Raw genomic sequence first — 23,703 nt, forward strand, 5'->3', positions numbered from 1 at the left:
ACTTCGGGATCTAAAGTGTTGAGTCTAAAGCTTTTTTTGAATATTCCTTCATTCTCTGCACCAACCTGTAACTCTAAAGATTAATTCATGACAGGAACCTTTTAAAACCAATACCATTATAGTGTAAATGTGTCTGGAACGTTACAAGCTGTTTCTGTGTTGGATGGAAATTTTATTTTTGTAAGACAGAATTTTCATTTTAAAATCACTTTGAACATTTGGCTTATTTATTGCTTTCTTTATTTCCACATTAGCCACAATCCCCACCCCTAACCCCTACTAGTTTATACACATCCAGTACTCCTAATGGGTCCCAGTACCCCATATTCTCCATTGAACCAGTGCATTATTGCATGAGTGACATAAAAACAGGGAAGCCCAGAATTCCTTCTTTCAGAAGCCTCAAAAGAGGGGTAAGTTTGATAACAAGTTGAAATGCATGATGGGCTATGAACAGTGTGGTTGTGATGTGGCTTTTCTGATGCTCTTCACCCTCATTATAAGGCTTACTTTGTTAAAAGTAACACTTCAGCTATAAGGTCACTCTTAGGATACTTTGTCTCATATTATACAGAAGTTACCAACAGGTTAAAAATAAAATAAAATAGAAATACTTTTTATTGCATTCCAAATACTTGTGCCTAAAAGAAAGGTGTTATAAAGAGGGTGCTCAGCATGTGTTTGATACCTTTCTTCATTGTTGTTCACATTCACAAATGTTTTCCTACCATCGTGTGGCATATTTTTGCAGTAATTTATCATTTGGTATACAGTCACCACAAAAAACATCTGACAGATCAGATGTTGTCTTTGCTGACTTTTAATTGAATTAATAGTAGTTGATTACGAGACATTGAACTAAGAAGGGAGAAATTTTGTTTCTTTCATACATCAAATGCTGTAGCACAGGGTGCTTGCAGATTTTGAAATACTGATTTTTGAAACATTACTATTTTAATGCATTTTCTGATTAATAAATTGTTCTTGTTTGCCCAAGGTTTTTTTGGGTAAAATTATTGAAAAATTACTACCAGATGCCACCTTCTGAGACTTACCAATTCAATTACTAATTTATAGTGGCATATTCTGCAAATAGAATTTGTTTGGAAGACAATAAAGGGGAAACGTTAAGTGGTTTCCTAGCAACGTTTGTAGTACTAGTGATAAATGTACTGGCACTTTCCTGTTATGTCAGTGAAGCATAGGCTGCCCAGTTTATGTACATTTTATGGTATTTATTGATCCAAATAATGAGAGAATTGGATGCATTTGATTATATATAATTCATGATTTTCTGATATTTGAAAACAATATTGACTTGCTGTCTTATGTGCATGAAGAATGGTTGACAACTGGTGACATAATGTGGAGATCAATTACAATAATGTTATATTGCTGTAAAGTTATGATTTAGAGACTCCCTCGCTGTCATTTTGAAATAGAATGAGTTACACTTAAAATTTACTTATCTTTAAGTCATGTTGTGGCATCTTATTTCAGGCCCCCCAGATATCTTGGAAATACCCTTTCTACCACCACCATTTTTTAGAAAATTCTTGTGGTCCTCTAAGTATTTATGGAGGATGGTTTCTCCTTTCCCCTTCTGAGACACTTGTATCATTATTTCTTCTGGTCATGAAGATAATGTTCCTTCTGTAATACTCAGTGAGGAACTAACCGGATAAGATAGTTGTTGAAAAGGCGCAGGTCTGATTACACCTCTTTTTTGTTGATCACTAAATATACTGACTCCTGGTTTACAAGTCACCACCTTGTAATATCAGTAGTTCTAGAACTTCCTACTGAAGCAAAATATCATCTCCTAATAACTACTGAATGCTAATGGAAAATGAAACCATATTTTTATTTTTTTTACTCTTATAATTCATTGTTCGTGTTGTAAAATTGAATGCATTTAATATAGAATAGTATTCTATACAATTAGCAAGGATCACTAGTATCCTACAAATCTGAATTAACTGAAATACCCCAGAATATTAAATAGTTAATCTCTCTAAATCTTAAGGATGAACATTTAATTTTTATATATTTTGAAATTCCTTGCAAGCATTTGAACAGATGTCACATTACATATTGAGTGCCTTTTCAGCTGAAATGTAGACTATAATTCTGATAGATCTTTTTATCTCATTGATCAATCTTATCTGTATAATACATCTTGATTCAATGCTTAATAGTTGCTAGTACATGATGCTGTTTTCCAGTTGTGTCCCTGGAAAAGGATGTCCAAAGTGGTATTGACATGCAGAACTACCAAATGGTATTTAATTTGCTCCTGCTCTACTGAGGTTTATCCCTGAGTTGGCATATATCACACACTAAGCATACTGGTTGTTTTGTTTAATGTGCCCTGTATAAACTTTCACTCAAGGCAGTGGGGATCACAGAACCAGACTGCCCTCATTCTGTGCTTCATGCATTAGATTTTCCTATTGTGATGTATAGCAAAAGCAGCAAACAGTAGCTGTAGAATAGGTTATTGGATTCTAAGTGTGAACAAGTGTAACTTGCTTTATTAGTACTGCAATTACATGCTGCTTATTTTCCTTTGAAACCTGAACATTTCCAGATAGTGTTAGTGCTTATGAGAGGTCTTTGCTCAGTGCCACTTGAGGCATTGTCAACAGTGATACGTACACCTTACTTGTATTTTCTTGGAAGACTCTTTCTAAAGGGAACAAGAAGTTTATTCTGTAGCCATTTTACATCTTTGGACTTTATTGAGGTTTCTACCAGCATATCATTTGTGAAGGTGCTTTACTTTCCTCATTGCTAGAAATTCCAATTTTGTGTGTGCCCCAATCAACAATTGCTGAGGGTCATAAATGATGTCGGAGATACACATCTAAGTTGCTTGGCCTTTCTCTGGAAAGGGTTCTCCGAAGTCACTGAAAGCATGGAAGATCTTCAGAATACTGTGAATGTTAAACCCAAGATAGACACCTGGCATCCCATGTTTCATTTGCTTCCTCTAAGGATAAGGTCTTTACTCTTTAAATATTTTTATCTGGACTAAACCATTTTCTAGGATAGCAGAAATGACCCAAATGTTATTTTCAGAAAGAAAAATTACTGACCCCTAAGCTTCAGAAAGATATCTTTTTTTATTGTAGTTCTACTGTCATAATAAAGTAAATACATTGTAAAAATTACATTTGTAAAAGTGATGGTAGTGGATTGTTAGCTATAATTAACAAATTACTTGCATATGGCTGACCAGCCCTTCATCATCATCAAATTCTGCTATTTTGTGCAATGTTGGCTGTGTGTTTGTTTCTTTTCCTACAATAGTTCTTTAGTATATTATTCAAAACACTAAAATTCAAAAGTAGCTTAATGAAGTTGTGTATTAGAATTCCATGTTACACTACCCATTATCACCTAGTAATTTTTAAAATCAGTAATTCTTAAAGCAGAAGAGCATTTCTGATTATTGTATTGCTTTTCTTGTGCTCATAGCAAAATGTATTTTTTTATAAATTAAAATTTTAATCCTTAAGTAATATTTAAAGATACGTTTTTAGGCATTAATCATTTTCGTAACTGGTCGTTGCATGTGAATAATTTCCCGTTTCTTTCTGTTTTCAAATGAACTGTGCAGTGGTCGGTGAAGATGGTAAGCCCGTGTGCTGATCTGTCTGCTGTACTTCTGCTAAGATAGCATGAAAGTAATCTTTTGAAAGTGTTTCCATATCATAACTGCTTTAATTCAGGTGCTGAAATACATCTTCAGATTTTCCACTCATATACACAGTCTTAATCATCCATGCTTAATGTAAGATAATTAGACTTGTGATCTGGCTGCAACTAAACCTGTGATTTTGGAATTTTAGGGTTGACCAGTATTCATGAGTTAGTCATGATGGAAATACTTGGTGATTTCTCTTTGTCAGGAAAATTGTTAAAGCAGCATAAAATAGGTATATGAAAAGATTACAAAACTTGTATAAAGGAGAAGTACTGAATACTGCAAAATTAACTCCTTTGAATGTAATAAAAAAAATTGCAGGGGAATGATCCTTTATGCTTAGGAATATTAGAAACCTGTTATATTAAATGAAAACCACACTTTAATCAATATTGTTGTTTTGCAGAGTAAACCAGTAAAAATTCACAAAAAGACCTCTTTTCTTCTGATCACTGCCATAGGATACTCTGGTTTTAACTGACCTGGAAGGAAGAATGATACAGAGGATGTGATTGTCTCTTTGGTTTTTTGTACTGTGTAAAAGCACCTGAAAGGATTTTAATTATTTTTTTCCCTCCAGAAAGAAACACTTCTGCCTTATTTTGGAAACATCCTATCTTGATTTCCCTGCTTTTATGGTGCCTTGTATTCCCTTCTTAAAAAGCAGTGAGAATATGATTTTACAAGTGCAAAAGAACCAAGAAGTTGAGGGGCAAGAAGATCTTAAGAGGGGGTATTGGAGACTTGGCACCTGAGCCTAAGGCTCTTGTGACAAAATCTTGACAGTCAAGTTAGTCAAGTTTCTTCTTGACAAAGGAAATGCTGTCCAGTTTGGTTTGCTTCCATGGAGGGTTACTGTAATGGCAAGTGGGTTTCTTGTGCTAAGACCTACTTTCTTAGGCAACTAGGACACAAGTATTGTAACTTAACTTTCTGTTATTAAGATGTGTACCATATTTCCTTCTTTACACTGTCAGTGACTGTCACCCTGAGGGAAGAGTTTTCACAACAAACTCACAAGATAGGTAAAAAATCTCTTCCCATGCTTTTCACACCCATGTGTGTTTATAATCTTGGCAGAATTTTGCAATCAAACCTTTGCAGGTTTGGGCTCATAATGATAGGTGGTCTTAAGATTTAAAAAAAATAATAATAATTTGGAAAGTAAGAGGTTTTTCCCCTCCCCGTAACAGTAGCTTTTATAATAAAAAAGGTGACTTTTTGAATTTTTGAGCAAGTTTTGATTCAGATAACAAATTTAAGTCAGAATTTTGATGTTGTAAAGGCTTTTTCTGTGCTCTGTGAACTGGTTTTACTTGAGGTAAAAATGCATCAGAACTTTGTAAGTTTTAATATGTTTTCTAGCAAGATTGCTGAACTTCTGGAAGAGAGCCATAATAGTACTTTGGAGTGAAAAGCCAAAACACAGAATTTTTCTTCTGATAGCATCCAAATTGCCATAGAACACATACTCCAGAGAAAGAACCAATTATATACATATTATTATTATATACACATCTTAGATTTTTGTTCTGACTGAAATTACTCTGTAGTAATTAATTCCGTCCTTTCTAAAACTGCTTTAATTGCAGTGGATATAACAGGAGGTACATGGCTCAGCTTTTCAGAAAAATAGTGAAGTCTACAAATTTGGATTACATCTGTGAGCCAGCTGTTACAGAAGGCAGAAAGAACCTTGAATGAATGACTACGATCTGGCAGCAAGAATGTGAATTTTTTCTGTTGCGGTCTTTTATAGAGCTGTGTGTCAAGTAGAGTTTTTAAGGAGGTCCATCCTGCTTCCAGTGAACACTGTCCGTGTGTGGGTATGTCAGTTCAGCTTCCAGGTATGTGCCTGTTACTTGTCTAATAGTATTTCTACTTGCAGGGCCCTGCACTAGAAGACTTCAGCCATCTCCCGCCAGAACAAAGACGCAAGAAACTGCAACAGAGGATCGATGAACTTAACAGAGAACTACAGAAGGAAACAGACCAAAAGTGAATGCATTTTTTCGAGTTTTGTCATGGTTCTCTCTCTGTCTGTTTCTTTTGAAGTCCTGTACCTAAGCCAACAGTGCTCAGAAGCCAGGAGAGAATATACTAGTCCAGGCTATTATGGTTTTTTGTTCATGGTTTATTGTAGTAGGCTCTGTTAGCATTGCTTCCTTCTGCTTTACTACAATATGCATTTTCATCCTAACATTGCATAGGAAACTTTGGATCTAAAAGCATGCATTAAAAAAAAAAAATCAACGTGTAGGTCTGTTGAGCAAGAGAGCTGCAACTTAGTGCATTAAGAAAAGAACGTTATTATTAAGTAGGAAATGGTGTATAACAAATGATACCGGAAACAGTATTGAGACTAGATAGAGAACAGTCGGCAGCTGGAGTCCTTGTGTGCCTGTGCATGACACAAGAAAGGAAGGCAGAGGGCTGAGAGGACAGAATGGGACAAGGATTTAGGCGTGGTGTGGGGAGCAGTAGTTCCTCATGTCTGTGCTTAGTGTCTAACCAGGGGTCAGGATCTCATACACATAAACGTTATTTTAGCTTTAAGGAATCAGTACTGATGTATGTAATTTTTATAATTATTATTGGATTTTGTATGTTTTTAGAGATGCTCTCATCAAGATGAAGGATGTTTATGAGAAAAATCCCCAGATGGGTGATCCAGGCAGTTTGCAACCAAAACTAACTGAGACTATGAGCAACATGGACCGTCTTCGGATGGAAATACACAAGAATGAGGTTAAACTCTAAAATGATTCCTTGGAAAATGTAAATGAGTGGTAAAATTGTAGTTTGTCATACAGGTTATAACTACAGCATCCAGAAAAACTACTTAAGAAAGCACTCCCAGTGCAATATTTTTGTGGGATGCAATATTTTCAAGTATGTTTATGGAGCGAGAGTAAGGATGTACATTATTAAAGATGTAAACTGTATGGAAGAATTCCTTATTAATAACTTATCTGGAAATTCGCATGTGATTAAAATTTTTTTTTTTCCTTAAGACTAGTATAGAGTGTAGGCTAAGCACGAGGCATAGGCTTAAGCTTCATGTGAAGTTATTCCGAGACTTCACACATGAATGCAGTCTGTGTGGCTGCGTACTGACAAGCAAGCCGTGTGCACATAAGTGCATTTGTTTAAATGGTATTTGCTGGTTTAGAATCAAGTTTTCTTTGACACCAATATTTGTCTTTTTTCCCCACAAGGCCTGGCTCTCTGAAGTTGAAGGTAAAGTAGCGGCCAGAAGCGACAGGCGGCACAGCAGTGATATCAACCACCTTGTAACCCAGGGCAGAGAGAGGTCACTATTCTGTCTCTACTGCTTTTATACCTTATGCTAGAATTGGTGCATTTCTGATAGTTAACAGTAGGTGATGGTTGTTACTTATCCTCTGAAAGGTTATGTCCTTCTAAAGGAAAATCTTCCTGGTTCTGAATTCTGAAGGTCACTTCATGTCATGGTAATATAAAAACCCGTCTAATTGAAACACCCCTCATTAAATAGCAGTGTCTTTTAAAGCTATCTTACTCCATTGTGAGACAGGTATGTCAAATTCATGTTTGTTTTTGCAGCAGAATTCAGTCCAAGCCTTTGTTAGATCAGTATTTTCAGAAAATCACCTCCAGCAGTAAATACGAAAACTGCTAATGGGCATTCCCAGAGCACTACCCCTAGCCTGCCCTTTCTGTGATGCACGTATGTTCTGAGCTTTAGAGCTAAGAACTCCTCAGAGTCCTCACGCTCCCATCATTGTGTTGTAGCCCTGAGGGAAGTTACACAGATGATGCCAATCAGGAGGTTCGAGGCCCACCACAGCAGCACGCACATCCCAGTGAGTTTGATGATGAGTTTGAAGATGATGATCCACTACCAGCTATAGGACACTGCAAGGCAATATATCCATTTGATGGTAAGGTTAACAACATGCATGGGGATTCCTTGACTATAGGGCATGGATTATTTGTTCTAGAGAAGACAGGTAAAATGATTTAAAAGTAAATTAACTGTATGAGCAACTAGTTGCTTATAAGATCAGTGGAAATATTTTATAAATCACTTTAATTCATGAGCAGTACTTTTGTGCTGTTGTAAGATAAATATTAGCGCAGCTATTGGCAAATATTCAGCTTTGCAAATTGGACTAGGTTTTTGTCTGTAAGCCTGTTTGACCATATGTTCTCTTGCACAGATTTTTGGTTCTTCCTGTTTATATATAATATCTGGAAACTATGCCCTGGGAAAAAGATGACTTGAAATTCTGTCTGAACATTGAGACTTCTTTGCCTTTTTGTTTTTCCCAGGTCATAATGAAGGCACTCTAGCAATGAAAGAAGGGGAAATTTTGTACATTATTGAGGAGGACAAAGGAGATGGGTGGACAAGAGCTCGAAGACATAATGGAGAGGAAGGCTATGTGCCAACATCGTATATAGATGTAACGCTAGAGAAAAACAGCAAAGGTGCAGTAACCTATATCTAACAGTAAACTGGCAGCTTTCAGTTGTACATTCCAGGGAAAATAGTGGAAAAATAGTAAGATATACAGGTTCATGGAAAGCCTCAGAATATCAGATGCCAGCAATGGAGTTTGCTATAGCTTTTTTCAGAGATGACCACATTAAATTATGCATTTTACACTGGTCTGTAATTTTGCCCACTGTCTCCTGCTTTGTTTAGCTGATGTAGTGTTCCTGCTTTACAAAGCACTAAATCCAATTCAGCTATTAAACTGAAAGAGACCAGGATTCCTGCTTGTTCTGTAGAAGACTTTGTTTTTACAGAGAACTGAAATTACTTCATTTTAAAGATCTCTAAGATTTACTGTTCCCACTTCTATGACTTAAACTCTATGCTTAAAAGAGGGTTTTTTCCTCTAATAACTAACTGAACTCAGTTACTGAAAATTATTAATTTCCTTCCTTAGCAAATACTTGGCAGCTTTCACTTCTTAAACAGGAAAATGTTTTCTGATTCTGAAAGCTCAACAAAAATACTCAGGAAGAAACATTCTGATCAAGGACAGAAAGTCCACTGACCTGCCTCTCTCCTTCCTTTTCAGTACTTGTAACGTAGAATGTTGTGTATTGGACACAGCTTCATTGTTTTAACTCTAGATACCTTGAACAAACAAAAAAGAGACCCCCTGTAATGCTTGATGTCCTACTGAAACCTCTCTCTGCTCCTGAAAAGGGAATGATTTTATATTCTTAATCTGTGTCTGTAAGCTAAGTCTTTGAATTGCATCATGTTTAGTTTGAAATCAAGGTCTTAAATGTACAGTAATTCCCCTCACTGTTAAATCACTGAGGATTGGAAACTGCGTTGCACTACTTGGTTACTAGGAAAAAAAAAAAAAAAAGCTGTGGCTCGTATTTGTAATAAGAATTTGTGGAATTAAGTACAGGGCTAATGCCTAGCCACTGAAAATGGCCTGTTAGAACTGAGCACGCTTCTCTGTCTTCTAAAGGCCTTCAGTAACTTTGTTCTTTTCTTTTTCCTCTTGGACTGCAGGTTCCTGAAGCGGGTTTCTGAGAAAATGGGCGAGATCTTGAAGGAGGTTACATGCAGCTGCTGGGGGGGTGGGGGTGGGGGGGTGCTAGACTGGGAGGCCCAAGGGGAAAAGCTAGTTGCATGGATGCATGCAGACATACATTTAGTCACTAACACCTTAGCATCTCCATACATAGGTAAGGATGTATTACAAATTCTTCAATTTGTGCAGGAAAATAGACTTCCATTATCAGAGTAAAAAGGCTACTGCTCCTAAAATTGCTTTATTTTCATTGTCCTAGATTGTCCCAGATGCGCAAACTGTATTTGAGCTTGTGCTGGTTTGGTTCTCTCAATTATGTTCTTTTCCATCTCATTTTAATTGGTGGTCATTTAGAACCATTGTCAGTTATCAGTCTGCCTGTGCCACCTCCATGCTCGCCGTTAACCTCCTCCTGCATGCCTCAGACAGTCAGGCATGTCTACATAACACTTTGCCATCATTGCTTGTCTTATTTTGTAACAAATCATTTTCTTTAAATACCTTCAGCACTAGAGTTTCATCCCAGTATCCATGTATGCTGCTATAACTATACCACTGCAACCATCATTACATTCCAGTTTTTTGGCATAACTGATAAGAGACCATAATGTATTTGTGTTGATTTGGGGAAGTCATACATCTCAGCTCTAGCCTCCAATGCAATCAAGAGAAACTCCTAGAACTGTGGTCCATCTTCAGCACTTCAGTAACCTGTTGTGAGCACTGAAAACCTGGAACACCACCAGAGAGATTCACCACTGCAAGCTAATGACTGTTGTCAGAGGTCAACCACTTGCCATTCAAATGCTGCCTTAAACTAGAGTGCCTAAATCTGTTGTTTGCCAACACTACCACTTACAGTATCCCACGAAGGGCTTTGTGTCTCAGCTCTTTCCACAGTGCTGCAGCTGCTGAGGTAGCCACGGTAGGTGTTTTCTAGAGCTCTACTTTACTGGATACATGGTGCATCATGAATTTTATACATTGAAACGTGTATCTCTTCATTTGACTTTAGTATTTTTTTAGAATATTTTTATGGAAACTGTCTTTTAGTTTTTCACTATGAAGTTCCAATTTTAATTACTGCAGTGCTAGTCCATTTCCAGGTGATGCTTCATTGTATGGACCGGTTGAAATTTGAGTGATACTTCGTAATGATCTATGTGCACTTTTACTTGTAAACAATTGAAATTTGGATATGTTTATATGTGTAAATATAGTTGTCTGCAGTGCCCCTATTGCTTATGTTGTCTTGCCTCCCATTTGTGGTTCTATTAATAAATACATCATATCTGATTTACTAGGGTGATAAGAATTAGACTAGAGATGTTGGGGGGAGGGATACTTGTATCAAAGCAAGCTTGTCAACCCAGCCACCTGCTGTTTGGGGAAATGAAATAATAATCAAAACATCCTGTTTTTCTGGGGTCTGAAGCAATATTTGGATGCAGCAGTGCTGGATTCTTTTTAATTTCAGTGTTATTAGGAACTGTACTACCAGTAAAACTGAATGAGTGACTTGTGTAGGGGTTTCTTCCTTTTGTTATGTATACCACTATTACACAGCTTGACCTAGTGTATTATGGGGGCTATTAAACTCTAAAGTTTAGATTTTTGGAGCTTGTATACAGGGTTATTTATATAATAATGTGACATTACTCAATACTGACAAAACTACTTAGGTAGTTTTTGGGGTTTGGGGGTTTTTGGGGGGTTGTTGGGTTTGTTTTGGTTTTTTTAAACCTAGTGCTTTTTTATTTTAAAGTTAGAGAAAAGGAGGAAATGTGATCTGTGTGTTTTCTGCTAAAGGGCCTATGGTTTGCCTGGCTTAACAGCCTTGCAGGTCAGTAATAACACTTCCTGGTAAAGGACTAAATGTTCTTTTCACGCTACTGTTTGTTTTTCTAAAACCAGGATTTGCTTCCTTTGGAGGCAGGTTGCTTTCATGAGGGATAGTGCAACTTGTATGAGGGTTATTAAACATAGGAAAAAAACATTTGTACTTGCACAGCTAGTTATAAATCACTTCTTATTCTAAAATTCTGAACGTGAGTTGTCTTAAAGAATCTTACATTTTCCAGTAATTTTTAATCCTTTTTTGTGCACATGTTGATTTCCTAAATGTTAAATGCTTTGTTTAAAAATAGTGTTCTCTGTTGAGAATATTTTCATGGAATAAAAAAATCTTTTCATGGTCTAAGTCATTAGCTTCCCCATTTGTCTTCTGTTAAGATTGACAGGGAGACTTTCAGCATGAGGTCTGTAACCACCTCTTCTTACAGTGGTAGAACCTCTGCTGTGATTGCAGATGGGGGGAACAGATAATGTTATTTTGGTGCTGGCCTACTCAAACACTTTCAAATGCTGTAAGTACCATCTCACTCCAGAAATAGGCTTACTGACAGTGAGCACATGCAGCTCTAGCCATAGTTCTTGCTTAAATATTTATACAACTTCTGAGGATAATGCTTATACACCAATTCTGTATGTGACAAAGTGGAATTTGCTGCTAAAGCACTGTTTATATAAACACCACACACACTGATTTCCTATGAAAAGTGCTAACAGCTTACACTTTTGCCTTCATCCAAGGAAAAAAAAAAACTACTTACCAAAGTGATTCACCTCAGTAAATGAAGCAAGTTTAGTATATACATACACCCACATTTACTCATATCTGAAAGCATTTTAATTATCTAGATTGTTTGTTCTTGCCATTTCATTATTCATTCCTGGCAGTGTAGCTGTTGTTCAGGCTCCAGCAAAAGCCAAAGTACTACAGATGCTGTTTTAAAAAAAACCGTAAGTTGTCCCAACACACACACACAACTGATTTTCTACTTCCCTAAGTACAGCAATGTTTGAGCCTTCTGTTGTGGTCACAGATAAAGAATCATTTCTGCAACCTGCAGTATTTCTGTGATCTGCAAATATGCAAATTATTTTGCATAAAGATACACTTTAATTCACAATTCTATGTACAGTGGTTTATCTTCATTAAAGGAATATTGTACAACAAATTTTCTGCAATGTCACATACTTAATCTGTCGTTTTATTTACACTATTTGCTTCATTTTAATATTAAGATGCCAATGCCCTTGCTCTTAGGCATTATCAAAACATGGCAACTGTGAGGAAATACAGGAAGCTGTATTACAGGGATAACCTAACTGTTTAAAGGGATTATTAAATGACTTGGTGACACAGTAAATAAATAATTTGTTAGAAATCAGTAGTTTTAGAACAAGTGTGCATTGTGCAGTTAAAAATTCTAAACATCTTGTGAAATGCAAGAAGTTTGTGCAGTATCAAATTGCCAAAAGAAAGCTAAGGTTATTTCAAGTATACCAATCATTTAAATAGTGTTTACAGAGTCTTATATACTTAGTTATTCCACGTGCTTCACTGGAGGAGGTTCCAGTTTTCGGGAAAGTGCAGTTAAAATCTGGCTGAATTTTTCATATCTTTCATTCTGATTAACTTGTGCTCCTTTGCTGCCCCAGAGCAATCTCATTTGAAATTCAGTCTTGAAGATTTCACTCATCTCTTCATCTGGCTGGAAACCTAATAAATAAAAAGAATCCCACAGTATCACCATCAGGCAAGTTTTTTATTGGAAGAAAGGGCTTTTAAACTGTATTCCCTCCAAATAAGATAAGCTTTAGTGTGCTAGGTTCCTTTTGCACAATGATTTTAACAAGCTAGGGAAACAGTGAAAATCCTTTCCATCTGTGACATTCTAGTAGCACACAAAGGGCTCTAGGGACAGGCTGCCCTTTGCTCAATTCTGATGGTCTAGAATTTTCATTATAGCCTGACCTTAAATATAATTACTGATGTATACATGCTGCCTGTAGAAATACTTACACTTCTCTCCCCTCCCTTAACGTTGCAGCTTTCCGGCCGCAAGCAGGCAAGATCTCAGTGTTGCATCTTGTGCTGCTGTAAAGGATCTTATGATGGGTGATATTTTATTCGCAAAAAACAGAGAGTAGGAATTTTAATTTGTACAGAAGACTAGAAGTTATCCTCGGTCCTTACTGTACTTCCATTTAAGTTGCTAGAAGGGTCAGCATATTAAGTCATGAGAACTTTGAGTATGTTTAGCAAAAATGTGTGCTCTGTTGCTTACTGGAGAACTACAGTGATGAATCATTTACTGTCTGCTTTTGAACAATATTGACAATGTCCTTAGACTAAGTTTCCTGCATGACATTTGCTACTATCTCAGCTCCCACAAAAGAATTTCTTGCACTGACTTTTAGTGGCACTTCGGCAGAGACCTTATTCTTCAGACATAACCCACAAATTCCATTAATGTGCAGCAGTTTCTCCTACTAGTGCTCCCTACCTTCCAGCATCTGTTCCGCAGTCAAGCTGTACTTTTCTGCATTCTGTGCTATCTGACGAGCTGTGGCCAAGTGCTTGAGCATTATTTCGCAGCTTTGGTCACTGCTTTCCCACAGGTCCATGCCTTCAAAAACAACAGCTTGTCGCTCCATCAAGGTAATGAGAGGCATCAGCAGTGGCACTGTTACATCGTTCTGTGGAGCACTGACAGTCTCTGGGATAAAGAGTAACAAACATTGTATCAGACACCATAAAACCTGCTCATTGAAGAAGGTATTTTAACTGCAGTATTCTTTTCAAAGTTGGAAACTACTATTTGGCTTCCATACACATCTCTTACCAAGTTCCTAGTGAACTGGCTGGGGGAGAAGGTCAAGACAAATTAGTGTGGGAAAACTGTATCTGCTACAGGACAAGGCTCTGCTGACTTAACTAGACCATGGCACAGATTTTAAATGGATTTAAAATCTGGGTCATTCCAGTAAATTCTGTGAGGCTAACATGTTTTCCTTCTCCACCCATTCTCTTAGAGAAATGTTATCTCTGCCTTGCACCCCTTTGGAGACTAGAGCTCCAAAGACTCTGATGCAGGAGCACCTGATGTGATCAGAGGAATTACCTGACCAACCCCTTCTTTGTATTTGAGGATTTGTCCTCATCCCAAGAGGCAAAGCAAAAAAAAAGCAAAACCTGTCAGAAGTAACTCTCCTCTGAGGAAGGAGATCTGAGGCAAGATGATGCTGGGTGTTTCGGTTTCTGCTCCACAAAGAGGAAGTGTGGGTTTGGGTAGAATGTTATATTCTGCAGAGGTATATACATGCACACAAGCACATACTGATGTGTAGCTGGCAGACTCTTCTATTTCATTGTCTTATACTGCATTATACAAGTTCACATAGTCATTTTAACATACGATGCACAGCTATCGGAACCAGCAGCTACCTCATCTCCTGACACAGGAAAGCAACAGTAGGAGAGGTAAAAGGCTAAATGGAAACCAGTGTCACTCATACTCACTATTCCACTCATCTTCTCCTTCGTGCAAAGCTTTGCTAAATGGCTTCAGCTGTTTTTCATACATAATGGCAGTCTGGGTATAACGATGTCTTAGAGAGGTCCAGGTTTGTTCTAACCTAGTGACCTATTCATACAAAACAGAGAATACCCATTACTGACTCCATAACAATTCACAGTAAAAATACCCTGCTAGTGATGAAGTTCCTGTTCTGATGGTATATCTCTAGTCTTGAAGAAATTGCATAAATTAAAAAGACCATCAAACAACTCCATGTTTTGGAACATAAAGAGAAACAGATTTTTACCTGTGGCATTTCAAGTGCTTTCATAATGGCAGAAAAGGCATACAAATCCCCCAGCGAGTCCTTCAGCTCCACTGCGACTTGGATGATCCTGTTTAATGTTGCTGCTCTATCTTCTAGATTTCCTGTGCAACCCAAGATATCCACAGCTATTCCAATTGCCATGGTATTGTGTCTGTAAGTGAAACAAATTATACTACTGGTTACAAATTATTAAATTAATAATACGTTATGCTGTACGTGTGTTCAGAGAAGATCAATTCAAAGATATATTTCAATATCTTGGTGTGCCCTGCAAACTTACTCTGACATCTTTGTATCAAAAGCATTAATGCCATTATATAGACCGTATATACATCAACCTTGAATTTGTGGTGTAATAAATTTTCCTAAGCTATTACTACTATACAAAATTCTGTCCAAGCAATGAATGAATGAACACTTTTGGGAAAATTGCCCCAATTCCCTTTGGCCTCCACACTTAAATTTCAGCAACTAAAACTACTGAAATCTGAATCAGAGAAGCAGAAAAGCTAGATCAGAGATAGAAGACCCTAACTGTTCCCTCTTGCACAGAGGTTTTACAGAAAGCTTTGCTAATCATTTTTTACTTTACTAGATCCTCTAGCCTATTCCCCAGTGGCAGAAGTCTACTACCTTCAATCTCTTCCACAAACATTTACATGCTCAGATTCTGGGTCCCCTGAACTTTAGTTTACCTGAGCTCTTAAAGGAGGGTGTTTGGCCACTCTAAGGACCCTCCTTTCAATACAATTCCCCTCTCCCTGGATTACATGCATGGAGTTGCCCTATGACCTTAAGGAATTTCTCCTATGCAAAAAGAAGTTATATGCCATCTCATTAAATTATCTTCTGTACACAAGAATTCAGAAAACGTGCAGGAGAGCATTCTTGGAGGAAGTGTAGAGTACAAGATAGCCATGCTCTGATCTTCTGGCCATCTACCCTGGAAATGAGTAACAGGAACATTTACCTTTCAATTAGGTCAAGGCGCAGTTGATGTCCGTAAGGCAAGGTAATCAGTTCAAGACCAGAGTTCACTCCCATAATCCTCCTCATCTCTTCAGAAACTTCTAGTATCCTCGCCACCTGTTAAGCACAAAAGTTTCTGCATGAGTTTTGAAACTAACTTCAAAAAAAAAGCCCCTAGCCACGTAGAAGTCCTTCAGGTTAGTGTGGAGCATAGAAAGTTAAGTACACAGTGTGCAACATTAGAATACAGTCATCTAAGAAAAAATTAACTTACATTTCAGTGCCTTGCATAAAAAGACCAATAAAATATTTTTTGCATGATTCAGCCATTGGAAAACATATAAAAGGTGTGATCAAAATGCTTTATCAAACTTCCATTGTCCATTTCCAGAAGGACATTCATACGCAAGCTCCAGGAAATGGGGTGCTCTCTTGGCCTGATCCTTGTCTGGGGGGCACTGCTCTTTGGCCTTGAAGACGTATACATTTGCTTCACCTTCTTTATTTCTAAAAAGTCGACTGCTCAGAGCAATTTTGGATTACGCCACAGGGTCTTCATAAGAATTAATTAGTAAAAGGACTTTAAGGAGGACACTGAATGTTGAGTACCTAATGAAGTCAGTATGTGAAAGCTGACACTCTCACCAATTTGTCTTTGCTTTTTAAACATACAGGATTAGCTACTGGTTATATCAATAACAATTATATATGCTAATTACAAGCAAAACCACATTAATATGATAGTGTGAGATTATCTGCTGGTTTAAGGCCTGTATGTTGACACATTTACAAGCCAATCTGCCTGCTGTTTTCTGATACACCCATCAGCAGGTCATCTTGGTTATGAAAAGATGAAAGCAATCTGGGCCACACAACAAGCCTCACTGGTAAAAAAACTAGGACTGTAGAGAAACCTGTTTCACTTCTAGAGACGCAGGAATGATATGAAGCCCTGGGAGATACACCGATTGCTAGTCTGTCACAAAAAGCCCTCTCAGGCATACAAGTGGCCGATACTCACTCCATCACTTACATATGGGTGCTGTTTTCATTATTAGAAATGTCATTATTTAAAAGGCAAACTGAGCTACTGATGCCACCAGACCGACAAACTTCAGCCTTATCACAGATCTCAGTACAAAGCATTCATTCTGGCCCAGTTCACATGCCAATCCCATTGTGTCATGCAGTTCTTATCAGTGGAGTAGCATGCAACAAGTTACCAATGAATGACAGTCGTTGGCTCTCAAACACTGTGAGATGAAGGGAAAATAGACTTCTCTACATGTCCCAGCTAGTTATTGTTCCTGCTCCAAAATCCAAAAATCTGCTTCTGTAAAACACTCTAGTGACTCTTAATTAACTGTACAGGCTCCCACACCTCCAGCAGGCCGGTTTCCTTGGCCCCATTCCAAAGTTTGTAGGATTTAAAATAAAGAGACTAATAATGAGCTAATTGAATAATATATATAAAAAACTCCTTACTACTTCTCTAAGGCATGCATATCTTATGTCTTCAAGCAGCATACTTTTTAACAATATATTAAAAGACGTTCTGGTTATTGTTACTAGGTTGAAGGAGGAAAAGGTGAATTTTGGAACTAAAATGTTAGAGAATGCTGTTGCAAGAGAACCATCGTAAAGAATCTATCTATCACTTCTGAAAAGACCAAGCAGTTGTGAAGCTGAGTTTTTCTGAGTCACCATGTCTGCATGAAGCCTCACTTAGCAGCAGCCAACACTGCTTCTGAGGAGAGGTTGGCAGGATCCTAGCAGCTGGCAGGCACTCACACACACTCATCCCACTGCTGCTCTCCAGTGAACTGTCCCCTTCCCAGACCTAGGGTGTGAATCAGTGCAGCAGCACTAGCAGGGTGCTACAGACATGTTTCTCCTGGAGCACCACCATTCCCACTTCCTTTCTTGTCTGGAATGGACTTGCCCACACTTGCCATGTGTGTTGCTTCTCAAGCTGCTCTTAAAAAAACAACCAACCAAAAACCAACAAAGCCCATGACACTTGGTTCCTGTAGCTGCTCTGTGGCAGGTACAGCACCCAGCAAAGTGGTGCAGATTCAACTGCAGTTGCATTTCTTTTATTACACAAAGTCATCATCTCATAAGGACATGACTACTTCTGTCTTTCTGATCCAACAGCTGATCTCCAAGCCCTGTCAGCTGAACAAAGTCTACCTTGTGAAAAATAGTTGTGTTTTTACATCTTTCCAAACAACTCCACTAGCAATACAGTTCTCTCATAGGAGAGAAATGCAGAAGTCCTGATAGCTATTTTCCCACACCACCTATCCATCTGTAAGATACAGACTCCGACAGCGATTAGAAGAGCAGCTAGTTTTAGAAGTTTATTTAGTTCCACTGAACATGATTATTATGGCTAGCAGTATGACAACCAGCTAATGTCTGTCTACTGTTTGCTCTTGCAAGCTAACTAGCTATTTCCTGTCATGAGCAGTTCTTTACACAATGGTTTACAGCATAGATAGCTTTTCCTCCAGTATAGAAGAAAGGCTGAATCAGAGATACACAGCAATCGATAGGAGACTACAAAGATGTATGGAACACTGAGAATTTGAGTCTAAAGTCACGGATGGTGGGAGATCTTTAGTCCAAAGGGTTTGTAAGCATTCTTGTTCTCCAAAGGGGAAAAAACCCACCACCCTACCAATTGCTGCAAGCAAGCCAATACATTTATTACATTAGCTGCAAATCTACCCATCAATCTTTTAAAATCAGTTCTTTTAAAAGTCTAAACTTGCACAATATAAAATAAAATGCAAGAAAATATTTTTTTTTTTTTTTTTTACCTTGCAGTCCATTCTAAGAATATGCTGTGCAATAATCTTTGGATTATTGTTGGTGAAAAGCTCCTTAACTCTTCTTAACATTGATGTTTCCAATGGCTTGTTTTCAGGAGGAAGCAGTTTGGATTCAAAATCATTCGGTTTAAAACTAGACACCGTCTCAAGAACAGGTGCAGAAAAGATGCTGTCTTCTTCAGTCATCTCAGCTGAAGCTTCTAAAGGATCTGCAGTGTTCATTGTAGGGTCATCTTCCAGGATCAAATAGTTTGTTTCAGAGTTCCTGAAAGAGTGTGGTCCCCTCTCCTTTCGTGTCAGATGTTCCACATAGCTGTTTTTCTGACATAAATGTTGTTTTGATGCTGCAGGATCTCTGGTGGGCCTTAGTTCACAGTAGTGTCCTTCTGAACTGTGGGAAGCCGAAGGAGAACCTGGGGGCTTCATCAGGGGTGCTTTGGTGGGTTTCGGTGGAGGCTTCGGACAGAGCTGACTGTCTGATCCTCTAAGAGCTTCCCCTGCTTGTGACTCTGAGGTCACCTTCTGAACAACTGTGGGGCTTAGAGAAGGTTCACTGCCTGTTCTAAATGCAGGAGAGCTTGGACAGGAGTCTGCATCTGCTTCAGGTAATCGAGATGGATGTCTTGAACCTGCAAGGGAAAATGGTATTTTAGAAGGCCAAAACATATACAATTCCTGATGCCTGCCCCAGGGTTCATCTCTTAATGCTATTTCCTGAGGAAAATATTGTCAGTTCATATCAATTACTTGCTGACAAAAATGTATATGAAATTATATTTTGAGGAATGAGCTAGCCAGCAAATTCCATTCACTTGCTGATCCTCCCAAAATCCCAAATACACAGAACAGCTGCACCATAATATTATTCTGTGGTAATGCTGACAATAATTCCAGTCCCTGCTGCATACGTAGGCTATACTGTCAGAGCTGGATAGTCTCCATGGCTTGGAATAGGAGGTTTCTTTGTAACCTGATCAAGGCTATAAAAGCAGAAACTTCCAGCCACACCACATAAAAGATGAGTCATTTCTGAGAATGACAAGCTTGAGATGAAAGAAAAGCTTCCCAAAGTCAAGCCTGAACCTGCAATAAGGTATGGAAGGAATGAATTTCAGGGATGTTAATCTTTTTCCTAAACAGTGAAGAGCTGGAGAAACACATCCATATACTTCTGTGTATTTATGTCTCATCCTGTACTCATTGCATATGCAAACCTCAGCATCTAATATAGCACTGAACCCTATATCAGACATTCCCAATCTGCAGTTCTCAGTGCATTTGCTGGTATCTACAGCAAAGCGGCCAGTTGCGTCATGTGAGCTTTACTGCTTGTTTCCAGCTGGCTCTCAAGTTATGCAGACAACAAAATCTGCAAATCACAGCCCGTCACCGCTCATAAGCAGTATGATACCAGAACCTGCTTGGAGGACCCTATGACAAAATGCACATCAGTACTCTTCAGGTTAACTGTTACAGTACCAAAAGAAAAGTTTTAGCAGTCATGGATTGGAATAAGATAATCAATTCAACTACAGATGGACAGAAACTTGTTTTATGAATGTCTGTCCATCCCACTGTTAAACACAGGAGCACATCCTTTCTATCAAAATACATCACACTATACAAATACTTAATATTATCTTTGTCTCAAAAAGTCTTTCCACAATAGGCACCGTAAATTTTAACAGCTACCATATTCAAAATTATTAGCAGCCTTGGAAGTCAAACACTAGAATTTGTCCACATGGGAACAGATGCATCATTGCAAGCTTCCTTACACAATATGTTAGTATGGAAACAACTGCTTAAACCTCTGAAGAGTCTGAGAAAGAAAAAGCCACAATCAACAACTGATCAAGTGTTGGTACACACCTGTATCACTGGAGGAAGACAATGGCCATGGAACCAGAGACCAGCAAAAGGAATGATAAACAAAAGGGATGGGGGGGAGAGAGAGGTTGAGAGAGACAGAAAGACAGAACTGAGTACAAAAGCCATGGTAGTGCTTTCTCCTGGTGAGGAACGCTACCACATCTGCACACTTTACCCTGAGAAAAAGCAGTTACCAGGATTTCTATGACACATCACTTCTACTTAATAGACTTCTGTCAGAACGACATAAATGAAACAAGTCAGTTCTTGTAAAGCTCAAGTGAGGAAAGGTAATGCTGTCAAAAAAGATATTAATGCCAACTGTAGCTGTCATTTTTTTGGTGCGGCACACATCTTTTGTGTGCTAAGGTACTCAACTAGTTGGTGCACTGTAACTAAAAAACCTGTTCCAATGACTTAAAGAGCAAGCAAGTATGCTAACACAGCTTACATTGGCTATTAAATATGACTGTATATACAGTACTCAGAACACTCAACAGTCGTACTTTGGTCTGAAGTGTAACAGACTGGGCACACACAGATTCTAAGTGTGAAACATTTAATTACAAAACATACCTATTAGCAGATAGCTCTCTGACTGGTGAGCCTTTAAAGGGAATCTTTTCTCCAGAACATGATCCAAACTAGCTGGCTGGCTACCACTTTTTTCTTTGTTTCTAGGGTAAACAAAAATGCAAACAAAACCATATCAATATATCCAACACTCTTAGCATACATACCTAATTGCCAGAATATATCATAACCAGTGCAACTATCATTAGCTTTCCTCTTGGGCAGCTTATAAGAATAAAAGGTACTTCATGCTGTTGTGGTAGCAATGAAATGTGCTGTAAGGTGTGTGAGTCTGCAGCATTCGTGAGGGTGTTTCTTGGAATGTTGAGACTTTTTAATAGAACATTTGATTTGGACACTGAAATTAGGATCCATTATCCCACAGATGGTATTCTTATTGCAGAAGTCAAATATGGACAATAAAGCCTTCTCTGGAGGAGCAGCAGCAAGATTTATTTTAATCCTTTGTTTTATACTAGTCAAGATTTGCCAAGTCACTGAAGAACAAGTTGCACCCACTGTTGTGTTTTCAGAGTCTACATTTGCTCTCACTCTTTGGATTTGCTGATTTTTAGAAAAAAAAAAAATCCTTTGCTAAAAATCTGCAAACCCTCACGCCTAGTCTTCCCTCTAAAATCAGGGTGAAAATTCACATCACCTAGAGCGGGAGCTGGTAGAGTTACCTTATTTCCCTCCATAAGGACAGCAGAATTAAAGTACCTCAAAAGATTTCCTCTGGGTATACTCTGCTCCGGGGATTGCATGCTGGATATACCAAGACTCAGCCTTTTTGCAGCTTCTGTTTTTCCTTCAGGAATACTTAGCTCTTTTTGTCGGACTGGAGTTACACCATACTTTTCTTCTAGACACCTGAGAGGCACAGTCCTGTTGATAGGCTGAAAAATAATTGCTCCACTCTGCTTTGATATTGGTGTGCGATTCCCAACATAGCATCTAACTAAGCCGGGGATACTGTCAAAACTTTCAAGTTCAAACTGATACTGAACACGGCAGTAGGCTTCATTGAGTCTTAGAACCGTTCTGTTGATTTTAAAATGCTGAGAGGTATTTTTCCACTGACAGGTAAGAACGAAGTTCCCAGGACTGGAGAGAGAATCCCTAATCAGAAAATCTCCATCTCTCTGAACTAGGCCTTCAGCCACCTTTGAGGAAAAAGAGTTAGACACAAAAATACTTTCAGAATCAGAAAGCAAGTAGTCAAACAACACATCACAACAAAATATTCTTAAATATGGGATTTAATTTGGCTGCTCTGGGAGGACAGACAAAGCCAGAAATACAAAGCAAAGCATGAACTGTGGTAGAAGAATGATGTCTCCCATTGTAAAACTAAGAGCTCATCCCACAGCAGACATCTGGAGGGGCTTCTTGGAAAATGCCCAGCAGCCAGAAGCATGACCCACTTTCATATATATGTCTTCTAGTTTGTTAATAGAAAATAAGGCATGAAGGGAAAGCAATGACTCTAGATTTTAGAGTTTAAAGCATCTGAATAGACAGTCACACTGAAGTTTAGAAGCCATTATGACAGGACCCCAGAAATTGTCCTTTTGTTATTACCTTAAGTGACAGAAGCTTTCATTTTTCGTTCTTTGAATACTGCATAGTACTAGGAATAGTCTGCTTTGAGTTAGGCCTTTCATGTGATAAACTACACATCTAACAGTTGATCCTAAGCGCAGCGTACATGGCTGCTGTGCCTGCTTGCTGGCACTGAGCGGAAGGGCAGCCGGCGGAGCGCAGCTCTGGCCGGAGCCGGGTTCTACCGCAGGGGAGGGAGGCCCGCAGGGGGAGCTCCCGGAGCTCTGGGAACCTAAGCTCCAATCCAACCACAGCTTTAACATACTTTTAACTACGTTTGTAAGGATCAAAATTAAGTTATTACATAGATTTTCTTGTGGGTTTTTTTCCTTCCTCCTCGAAATTCCAAGTGCAAGAAAGAAGATAAACAAGAACATTTTAACTTTGGTTAAGAATACTGAATCAAATTAATGTCAGCATGTCTGAACAACATGGGGAGAGTATTCTCATATAAAGCTTAAATTCCATTTCTGCCTTTATTCAGTGCACACAAATCCTGAAATATCTACATTTGTCACCAGTGTCTGCACTGAATCCTTCTTCAGCCTCATTTTATGCTAAGCTGTGATAAATACCATAGTTTACACACAAATAAGCATTATGTTTCTACTACATTAATGCAGATATCAGAGATGTGTTTAGTACTTTAGTGCAGTTCTGCTTGTCTATAAAAGCTCAAAGCTCATTTGGCAATGCAAAGACCACGTACCTGCCGAGGAATACGTCCATGGTACCAGGCATGGCTACGCAAGTCTTCACTACTTAGCTGCAGTTCTTCCTCTAACTCCTTCTTCAGTTTTTCTGGGCTGTTGTCCATAACTTGCCTCTCCCTAGAAAACTGCAATAAAAGATTAAAAGCTTCAACTGTGCCAAGTTTAGTGATTAACATTTTACCTGGGTT

The 23,703-nt window shown here is 38.3% G+C and overlaps 2 protein-coding genes across 10 annotated transcripts in view; one reads left to right on the forward strand and one right to left on the reverse strand.

Moving 5' to 3' along the window:
- Nucleotides 1-11,455, forward strand: part of FNBP1L (formin binding protein 1 like) — a 56,697-nt gene extending 45,242 nt beyond the window's left edge. For 2 of the 4 annotated variants that reach the window (XM_074832518.1, XM_074832519.1), the window contains exons 10-14: nt 5,598-5,707; nt 6,325-6,457; nt 6,928-7,022; nt 7,484-7,632; nt 8,024-11,455. In XM_074832518.1, coding sequence (XP_074688619.1) covers nt 5,598-5,707; nt 6,325-6,457; nt 6,928-7,022; nt 7,484-7,632; nt 8,024-8,202 — 666 coding nt within the window. In that variant the 3' untranslated portion in view covers nt 8,203-11,455. Of the gene's footprint in view, nt 1-254; nt 414-3,622; nt 3,638-5,597; nt 5,708-6,324; nt 6,458-6,927; nt 7,023-7,483; nt 7,633-8,023 lie in introns of all 4 variants that reach the window. The other 2 variants (XM_074832521.1, XM_074832520.1) reach the window with 2 other exon arrangements.
- A 466-nt stretch (nt 11,456-11,921) lies between these two features.
- BCAR3 (BCAR3 adaptor protein, NSP family member) overlaps nt 11,922-23,703 on the reverse strand; it is a 112,902-nt gene continuing 101,120 nt past the window's right edge. For all 6 annotated transcript variants that reach the window (XM_074832522.1, XM_074832523.1, XM_074832525.1 and 3 more), the window contains 9 exons: nt 23,512-23,640; nt 21,921-22,363; nt 21,204-21,304; nt 18,744-19,384; nt 15,920-16,035; nt 14,929-15,100; nt 14,624-14,747; nt 13,608-13,820; nt 11,922-12,820 (listed from right to left, as the gene is read on the reverse strand). In XM_074832522.1, the coding sequence (XP_074688623.1) occupies nt 12,645-12,820; nt 13,608-13,820; nt 14,624-14,747; nt 14,929-15,100; nt 15,920-16,035; nt 18,744-19,384; nt 21,204-21,304; nt 21,921-22,363; nt 23,512-23,640 (2,115 nt within the window). In that variant the 3' untranslated portion in view covers nt 11,922-12,644. The remainder of the gene's footprint in view (nt 12,821-13,607; nt 13,821-14,623; nt 14,748-14,928; nt 15,101-15,919; nt 16,036-18,743; nt 19,385-21,203; nt 21,305-21,920; nt 22,364-23,511; nt 23,641-23,703) is intronic.

The sequence above is a fragment of the Strix aluco genome, chromosome 8 (assembly GCF_031877795.1).
Source record: "Strix aluco isolate bStrAlu1 chromosome 8, bStrAlu1.hap1, whole genome shotgun sequence".
NCBI lineage: Eukaryota > Metazoa > Chordata > Aves > Strigiformes > Strigidae > Strix > Strix aluco.